This window comes from Mustela lutreola, chromosome 1 (genome assembly GCF_030435805.1).
Source record: "Mustela lutreola isolate mMusLut2 chromosome 1, mMusLut2.pri, whole genome shotgun sequence".
Classification (NCBI taxonomy): Eukaryota; Metazoa; Chordata; class Mammalia; order Carnivora; family Mustelidae; genus Mustela; species Mustela lutreola.
The window spans coordinates 235369215-235379398 of NC_081290.1; the positions used below are offsets into that span (position 1 = coordinate 235369215).

The 10184-nt window shown below is 41.2% G+C and overlaps 1 protein-coding gene across 1 annotated transcript; it reads left to right on the forward strand.

Annotated features, from left to right (window-relative positions):
• The first annotated feature begins 691 nt into the window (after nt 1–691).
• LOC131821354 (olfactory receptor 51B6) lies at nt 692–1630 on the forward strand. Its single transcript, XM_059157405.1, has one exon. The coding sequence runs from the start codon at nt 692–694 to the stop codon at nt 1628–1630; it is 939 nt and encodes a 312-aa protein (XP_059013388.1).
• Nucleotides 1631–10184: the final 8554 nt, after the last annotated feature.

A 10184-nucleotide genomic window follows, 5' to 3' on the forward strand; every position in this document is an offset into this window, starting at 1 on the left:
TTTGTAGCTTCTCCAAAGTCTTTAGAGGTTCAGTTTTTCATCCAGGCATAATGATTATTATTCATTCCCTCAAATCAACTAAGTCTATTTTATTTATTGATTAATTGACTGATTTTTCTTTCTTTGTGTTTGTTTTCCCATCTGATGTTCATACTTGCTTTTCCAGCATTGCACAGTACTAATTTTCTACTAATTTTTTAGATTTCTTAGATTCTAGGGAACATTTCCATCTACCTACAAGATCCCAAGTCAAAATAAGGAGCACCATGAAAAACGTGCTGTAAGTCCCACCACTATTACAGCACTATTCAAATATACCCTTATCTTCTTTCATTTTGTCTTTATTTTATTGTTTATATAATTTGTAAGGACAAATATTGGGCAAATAAGGACAAATTTGTAAGGATTATATAATTTGTAAGGACATCAACCATCTACATTGGTCTACATTGCTTTATCACCAGTATGTTGTCCAATAACCCTGAATGATACATAGAGTTCTTAATACATTCTATTCTCCCATTTCCTAGGAATCTCAAAAGAATGACTAAGTTATTATTCCTGCTATCACTGGAAGTCAAGACTGGTAAACATCTTATGAACAGGTAGCACACTCAGGGGCAACTTCTACAGAACTAGAGTTTCTACTGCATTACCCAAAGGGAGTATTTTCCTCTTTGCAAGGCCTGCAATGTGGCCCAACACTACGGCCTCCCCTTTTCTCCTTACTGGCTTCCCAGGCATGGAGAAGGCACACCACTGGATCTCCATCCCATTATTGGTGGTTTATGTCTCCATACTTCTTGGTAATGGCACCCTTCTCTTTCTTATCAGGGATGATCATAGTCTTCATGAGCCCATGTACTATTTCTTAGCTATGTTGGCAGCCACTGACCTTGGAGTGACTTTGACCACGATGCCCACAGTTCTGGGTGTCCTATGGTTGAATCACAGAGAGATTGGCCACCAAGCCTGTTTCTCTCAGGCCTACTTTATCCATACTCTTTCTATCGTGGAATCTGGTGTTTTACTTGCCATGGCCTATGACCGTTTTGTTGCCATTTGCAACCCCTTGAGATATACTTCCATCCTTACCAGCACCAAGGTAATGAAGATTGGGATAGGTGTATTGATAAGGGCTGGTCTATCAATTATGCCAATTATTATTCGCCTTCACTGGTTTAATTACTGTCAATCCCATGTACTTTCTCATGCTTTCTGTCTACACCAAGATGTTATCAAGTTAGCCTGTACTGACATCACCTTCAATCGTCTCTATCCAGTTGTGGTTGTATTTGCAATGGTCTTGTTGGACTTTATCACCATCTTTTTCTCCTACATTTTGATCCTCAAGACTGTCATGGGCATTGCTTCTGGAGAAGAAAGGGCCAAGGCCCTCAACACATGTGTCTCTCACATCTGCTGCATCCTGGTCTTCTATGTCACTGTAGTTGGTCTGACATTCATTCACAGATTTGGAAAACATGCTCCTCGTGTGGTCCACATCACAATGAGCTACGTCTACTTCCTTTTCCCCCCTTTTATGAACCCTGTTATCTATAGCATTAAAACCAAGCAGATCCAGAGTGGCATAATTCGCTTATTCTCTCTGCCTAATTCTAGAGCATAACTTTGACACACTGCTCTCCAAAGATTAACTCAGGGAACTTGAGAAAGCTGACAGCTTCATTGGTAGGATCAACTAGGAAAAGACATGTCAGTGGAAACCTACTTCTCTCTGGTATTTAGAATATGATCTTACATGGTACATTTATTGCTGGATTGTGCATGGCACAATATATATGTAAGTATATATTATGTTTTATATAAAACACTATATAAATATATATATATGTATATATATATATACACATATATATATATAGCACCAATCATTTCTCTCAAGTGTCCAACTGATTTACTCTTTTTTCAGGTAACCCGTGCTATTCAATGACACTAAGCACCTGATATATGATTCTTAGATCTACAGTATGGGTCTCTTACTATTTGAGTCAAAGCCCATTGATTTTCCGTACAGTCTATATGTCTTGGCTCTGATATAATTAGCTGATACTTTTAATCCCAGACATTCAGCTATATCTTTTTGCTAATATAGAAATAGTTGCTATTTCTAGAAAATTGCACTGAGTGAAACAATGAGACTGACCCTATCATCAGCTCAATATGGGAACCCTAGGGAAACTGTATCTAAATTCATTCAGTTAAATGTTTGATAAACACACTGGCTAAATATTATTATTTTTAGTAATATATATGTGAATATATGCAAAAAATATGACAACAGAGATATAATACCTAATCCAGATGACCAATGTCTTGATGAGTTGTCCTAGGTATGGGGAACAGAGATCTGTATTCTCAAATAGTAAAGTGGTATTAAAGCTCCAGCTTGACAGTACACCACAGTTAAGACTAGTTGGGGGTTCCTGGATTGTGAAAAATATCAGCCCCAACCAACAGTTGATCTTATGTGTGAGTGTGGAGAAAGGGAGAGGAGGGAGGCAATGCTGGTGGCTAGAAGATAAAAATGACCTTTTCTGGCTACAAATAGCTGCCAAAGTTAATTTTGTACATAGTCTAGACATGCAAGAGTTCACCTTCCTATGGCCACCTGAAGATTGGTACTTATGATTCGGCTAATAGGCATTTCTGGTTTTGTTTTGTTTTTGACAGAGAAATAGAGAGAGAACACAAGTAGACTGAGTGGCAGGTAGAGGGAGAGGAAGAAGCAGGCTCTCTGCCGAGCAGGGAGCTCAACATGGGGCTCCATCCCAGGACCCTGGGATCATGACTTGAGCTGATGGCAGGCCATGAGATGACCTGAAGGCAGCTGCTTAACTAATGAACCACCCAGGTGTCCCTCAGCTAACAGGTTCAAAGTGAATCAGAAAAGATATTATTATGAACAGAAGATCAAGTATGAAATGCTAGGATTACACAAGGGGCCACCCAGTGACTCGTCACTTCCCTTCATACAGATGGAGCCTGTCTCTGGGCTCTGTCATGCTGGCATTCAAAGTGGTGTCTGACTCTTGCACCTAATCTTGTCCATAGAAAGGTGAGAATTTTCCAGAACTACTGGGATTAGTGACTAGTATGGAAAAAACAAGCATGGAACCAGACCTTTAGAACAGCTTCCAGGATCATAAATAATCTTTACCAGATCAGCTTAATGGACTGTTTCTTTGTTTGTTTATTCACTCATTTATTTATTTTTTTCATTTATTTATTTTTATTGAATGCAACTGTGTATCTGTCTGCATGACATTTGTCCTTCTCCTTTCATAGTTTCTAGACAGTGTGCTCCAGCAGGATAATGATATTATAGGTCTTATTACCTACTGTATTACAGAAAGTACAGCATGGAAAATCTTGTACAAAATATGTTTTTGATCACAATGAATAAGATTAAAGTGACCCAATCTCTGTGTGTCTATTGGTTCTTCTGATTATGTTTCTGAATCTCTATGTCCTCTGAATGTCTTATTATATCCTGTAATGCCTTCAAATATTTGGCCATCCTAAGTTGTACTTTCATGTAACACCCTCAAAAATATAAGTTCATAACTATGTTAGAATGCATCCTTTCCTTGTGCTCTTGAGAATCAATTCAAGGGGGTCTAAACTCCATCAAAGGAAATCCTCCTTGACTTTATCTCTGGGCCCAGTGATCCTGGAACCTGCCATAGCAGACTAATAGAAAACACGTTAGGATAACAAGGTGTTTTAGAAAGTCTTCAAGTGGGTACATCTGATTGACACCTCCAGAAGTTTCTCTCTTCCTTTTTCTGTCCTTCCATACCTTTCAGAGATTGCATGGAGAGATGAGAGAAAGAGCTCTTAAGAAATAAAGGACTGAGGAGTCAGTTTCACTTAGATGAAGGTGAATCCTATGAAAAAGAGAGCAGAGCTCTGGGATCATGATGGACCCAGCTGAACATCTGGATCAAGGGAGTTAGGGTGGGCAATTTAATGCCTTGCTCTGATCCGTATATCCACATATACTTCAATACAGAAGCAAAGTCTTGGGAGTTCTCCAGAAACAAACAAACCAAACATGGAGCAAAATCTCCACCCTCCTTAATTTTTCTCTCCTACCAGTATGTGATGCTTGAAATTAATCACTTTCCTGGTGCACAAACCAGGAAACAGCTCCAGACCTTGGGGCATCGCTGTTCCAAAGCTCCAAATTCCCAAGGCTGGGAGAATAAAGGACAGAGGAGGCAGAAATGGGCCTTGGGGAGGACATTTTGAAACAAATGTTCCCTGAAGCATGGCTTCTGGGTATGATCTAAAGGTGGTGTTGGAACCAAGACCTTGGCCAGGGTCGGGGTCATATCTGTGGCACCAGGGAACAAAAGACTCATGAGCAGGTCAGTAAGAAGTTCCAGTGTATCTTATATTAGTATATGTAACAGGTAATGGCAGAGCAGGGGAGGGTGTAGAGACTTGGTTTAAACAAACTTACAGAGAAATGCAGTAATATGTCAGTCAAGAGATGATGAGACATAAGACTCCCCCAAAAACTGGGCTTCCAAATGATCTTTTCTTGAAGATCGCTGAAATAGGGAAAAACCAAAATCTGCCTTCCCCTTCCTTACTAGACAGATATACGCTGGGAGGGAAAAAAAAAAACAAAACACCAGAATCTCCGTGGGAATAGAGGCAGGTATCTCTAGAATGATTCAGAGCTCTAGGATGAATTATCTGTTTCCTTTGCTGTGCTCTTCAGCTCTTAACCCCTGTTTGTGCCACCAGGTTTTTACACCCCCAGAGTTTAAATCAGGTTGAGGGGGGGAGGCACTATAATGACCAAGAGCATAGACTAACAGAAAGAAAAACTTGCCAAATAGTCCAGCTTTGGATTAAGGCAGTGGCAGAATCTGAGGAATCGGACATTAACTACTCTGCGTTAAATGGCTTCGTATTCCCAGAAGTGAGCCCATTACTATCAGAAAATAAGTGTGCAAATTAACCAAAGGCAGAGCAGAGCTTCTTTCTTTATTCTCTTCTATACTGAGGTATCGGTACTGTAGATTTTGAGGATCTCAAACCCCACCCAGACAGGGAGTAATAGTGGATCTGTTGTCGGGCTGCTGTGGGTAAGGGAAAGTAGTCACCATTTTCACTAACAAGGATGGCACCCAAGGGATGCCACCCAAACAGTTGGATGCTTTGGGTAGAAAGAGCCAGTATTCCTGGTAAGAAAGTCAGGAATTTATTGCCTGTATAGGTTAATAAGAAATTCATGGCTTTGGAAAAGTATAAATATATGTACTGAGACTTATGCTGAGTATTTGGTGATTAAATTACATGTACAGGATACCATGTATCAGAAAAAGCGTTGCTAGGTATATATCATCTTGTCAGATACTACAGATGATGGCAAGAGTGTAGAAGATAAGAAGAAAGTGTACAAGGCAGACAGGTATTGGAGGGAATGAAGGCTGGAAACAAAAGGGGGAAGGATCCCAAAGAAAGACAATTGTAAAGTTTGTTACTGGAATGTCCCGGTAGTGCTCCTCCATGAGAACACATATAAGAGAAGAGAGACTCAGAATATCTTCTTGAAGTCTCCATGTTTCCAGGATGGAAAGATTAGTTTGGAAAATAGTTTTTCATCAATACAAGATCTTAAGGGTTCCCCAGGAATGAATATGCCCATGAGTTGATGGATATATTTTCCAAGGTCACGAAGCAATAGTTACAGAATTATAAGTCTTTGCAGTATTAAAAATGATTTACAAGGACCATGTAGATGACATCAACAATTTTTATTTTTTTATTGCTACGTTCAATTAACCAGCATTCATTAGTTGCATATAACACCCAGTGTTCATCACACCATATGCCCTCCTTAATACCAGTCACCCAGTTACCCTATCCCCCACCCATGAGAGACTCTGGACTCCAGGAACCAAACTGAGGGACACCAACAAGTTGTTTTAAAGATTTTATTTATTTGAGAAAGAAAGAGAGGTCATGAGCAGGGGGAAGTGCAGAGGGAGAGGGAAAGAGATAAACAGACTCCCTGCTGAGCACAGAGCCTGAAAGTGATCCATCTCAGGACACTGAGATCATGACCTGAGTTGAAGTCAGAAGCTTAACAGACTGAGTGTGGCAGGTGCCCCAACACAAATTTACTTAACACCTCATGAAGTGGATAGTCTTTGCTTGGAGCACGGCAATATGGGGTATAAGGCAGAGGATTTTTACAGGATTAAAAACTAAAGAACAATGAACAAGGAAGAGAAAAACAGAAAATGCCTTCTTGTCTGAAGCCACATAGTCTACCTTGTGTCTGGTGAGAAGGCCCGGAGTTGGCTTGGCGTTTGGGATCTGGCTGATGGCTATACTGTGTTTCTAGTCAAGTGGGGTATTTACAGGGACACCAAAGTTTCAGTTTGCTGATGTGGCACCCTCTCTAGGAGTGGCCCCGTCGTGGGCCTAGAAAGTTTAATTCAACAGCACCAAACTGTGTCATTAGGTACAGGGTCCTAATTACCAACTAACTGTTCCTCCAACCCCCAACTTCTGGACACACACACACATTGGCAGCACCCAGCTGCCAAAGTAAATAACAGAAGTCTTCTGTGTTCAGGGCCTGCCTGTTCCTTCCTAGGCATATATTCTGGAGCCAACCTCATAGGACATCTTTCTCAACTTCCCAAAGTTTCCATTGGTGAATTTTCTTTTTAATGCATTTATATGAAATATTCATTTTTAGTGAACAATTTTCAATCATTGTAGTCTCCACATTTTCCTAAGAGCTCCAGGATATCCAAGGAAAGAAAGAAGAGAAAGAAAAAAAAGATACAGATGAGGAGTTTACAAGAGAAAGAGAAAGAAAAAAAAAAAAAAGATACAGAAGAAGATACATTTATAAGAAGGGGGAGTGCTCAAGCCATAACTTGTTCTTCACCTCCTTGCCATAGCAGCCCATTCAATGTGGAATAGATAAGAGACCCTCAATAAAATCAACTGTGATAATAATGATATTTGTAATAAACTTGAATCCCAGTGGTGGCTTATTGCATCTGCCAAAGAACATTTATTTGGGGTCTGGTAAGGAGTTCTGGTAGACATTTATATCAGTAGGGCAGGAACTGGGCCAGAACTGAAAATAACATCTTTATTATATATTAACAGTCCATGGAGTTATCTAGGTAACTAGGGGTCTGGTCACTGAGCAACAGGTTCTGTGCCTTGAAAGCAGTGTTACCAGAGTACCACTGGTGTCTGCCCAGTATGGAAACCATGGAATCAGAAGTGATGCCAAAGACAAAACAATGCCAGGTTTGTTCCAACCCAGCAATAAGTTACCAACATTATCTTTTCCCTCCTCAGGGGATGAGGAGGGATATGATCGAGCATATGCTAGAAAATACCAAGAAGAGAGGCATTTACAGATTATGTATTTATTTAACAGAGAAAGATCACAAGTAGGCAGAGAAAGGGTGGGGAGCAGGCTGCCTGCTGAGAAGAGAGCCTGATGTGGGGCTCGATCCCAGGACCCTGAGATTGTAACCTGAGCCGAAGGCAGAGGCTCAACCCACTGAGTCACCTAGGCGCCCCAGGAGAGGTATTTAGAGAATTACAATCCAGTATTCTGCCTTGCCAGGCAGCAACCATCTTCTCCTTTATCCACAGGCATGGATTGGTTTTACTACTCTCAAAGAAGTCCTTCCATGAAGCGTATTCATACATTAAAACATTAGTGAGATACATGTCACCTTGTGGCCTAACAGGGCTCTAGGTGAGCCTGACTACTGGCTTCACACCATTCTGGGTGCATTAAGGCCCTGGTGAGGCTTAACACTGCAATAAAATACACTGGATTGTATTCAATGCAACCTGATACACTTAAATTATGCAGTAATGTTTTTAAAAACCTGTAGGTATAAACCCTGAGGACAAAGATTGTGGTCCAGACATACCCTCCACTTTAATCAACGTTCTCTATAATATCATTGATATTCAATATCTACTGACTTGAAGGCAAGATGAAGTTCATGTCCCTAACCATACTTGGAGGACCTCTGCCTATCTCTCTGGGGATGTGAGAGTCTGACTATAGCCAGAAGACCAGGCAGGTATGCAGAAGAAAGGGGCCCAGCTTCACCACCAGCACTGGGAACCACACATATTGAAGCACTGCCAAGTGCCAGTTAGAGGAGGACTTAGCATCAGCTGAGCATCCACAGAGGAGCCAGGCAGTCAGCTTCCATGTGCAGAACAGCTGTGATACAAGGGTACCTGAGGGACATGCATGGCTTGTTCAGCTTTGTGCTGAGGACTGAGTAGCTCAGAGGTGAGCACAAGTGGGCAAGATGAGAAACTGTAAGTAAAGAGAACAGAATAAGTCTCAGGTGGAAGAGAAGTTCAGTGGAATAGACGGGAAAGAAAATGAGTGAACGAAAGGTAGAAGAAAAAGGAGAGAGAGCCAGGGAGACAGGAGTGAGGGTCAGAAAGGGAACCCAGGGGGAAGGTCTCTTTGTGGGTTTGTTCTTAAAGAGGGCAAGGAAGTCAGGTGTTCCCCTGGGACCCAAGGTCAGCGAAATCATTCTTCATCAGTGACTAACCCCTACCTGTACCCAAGCAGGAGTTCCCATGCATGCAGGGTTGAGAGAACTAAGATGGGGTACTAGCTGATCCATGAGGCAACAGGCCCAAATGCTTAGACACTCCCCATTCTTGGAGTGTTTATCTCACAGGCATAAGCCTTCTGCTCTCCAACCATTCTCCTCCCAGTTTTGCAAAAACTACCACCTGTCCACTTAGTGGATGAACCAGGAGGAAGCCTCTAGGAATGGGGCAGAGGGCTGTCCCTCAAGTCTCGATATGGTTCAGATGGAAGAGAAGATGTACCATACACACCTTGAGAAATCACTTAACCCTGAGTTTTTGTTATTTCTCTGTTACCCAGAATAAAACCATTCTCAAAGGAGGGTTTGGAAGTTAAAATGAAAAGGGAACCCTCTTACACTGTTGGTGGGAATGCAAGTTGGTGCAGCCACTTTGGAAAACAGTGTAGAGATTCCTTAAGAAATTAAAAATAGAGCTACCCTATGACCCTGCGATTGCACTACTGGGTATTTACCACAAAGATACAGATGAAAAGTGAAAAGTGGGTAGTGAAAAGAAGGGCCATCTCTACCCCAGTGTTCATAGCAGCAATGGCCACAGTTGCCAAACTGTGGAAAGAACCAAGACGCCCTTCAACAGACAAAAGGGTAAAGAAGATATGGTCCATATATACAATGGAGTATTACACCTCCATCAGAAAGGATGAATACCCAACTTTTATATTAACATGAACAGGACTGGAAGAGATTATGCTGAGTGAAATAAGTCAAGCAGAGACAGTCAATTATCATATGGTTTTGCTTATTTGTGGAGCATAAGGAATAACATGGAGGACATGGGGAGATGGAGAGGAGAAGTGAGTTGGGGGAAATCAGAAGGGGAGATGAACCATGAAAAACTGTGGACTTTGAGAAACAAACTGAGGGTTTTGGAGGGGAGGTGGTGAGGGGATGGGTGAGCCTGGTGGTGGTTATTATGGAGGGCATGTATTGCATGGAGCACTGGGTGTGGTGCATAAACGATGACTTTTGGAACACTTAAAATAAAATAAAATGGAAAAAAATGTTTCTGATGTGCTGGTACAGCACAATATATGCATTTTAATGTCTTCTTTTATTAAGTCTTCTGCCATCTTGACAAAGACCAAGCATTTCCCAGTCTTTACTCAGCAGTTAGCAAAATGTCAGAGAGTCCTTAACGTTTTACTTCACCAAGGCCCCTCTTCCAATTATATTTCACAAGTAACCTAACCTTCACTTGGTCCTTTGCCCCTCAGGGAGTTCCCACCCACTTACAGCTCTTGTTGCCCTTGGAAGGGAGGTTAGGAATTTGTATTTGTATGCAATCTGAATGTCCAGAATAGTGAACAAAGCATTACAATTATAGATATTGAGAAAGTTCTTGACTTTCAAGTCATATCCCACTCACTTTTCTAACACATTCAATGACAAGAATTTGTTCTTAGCTATACTGTTTCCATCAGGGACCAAGACCAATCATATAATCCTTTTATGCAAACAATCAGGCCAGAAGAAATTATAAGTGACTCATTCCACTTCACCAAAAGTCTAGAAGGA

What these genes read in the sequence shown, in the direction of transcription:
- LOC131821354 (XM_059157405.1), top strand. Translation starts at nt 692, where the DNA reads ATGTGGCCCAACACTACGGCCTCCCCTTTTCTCCTTACTGGCTTCCCA.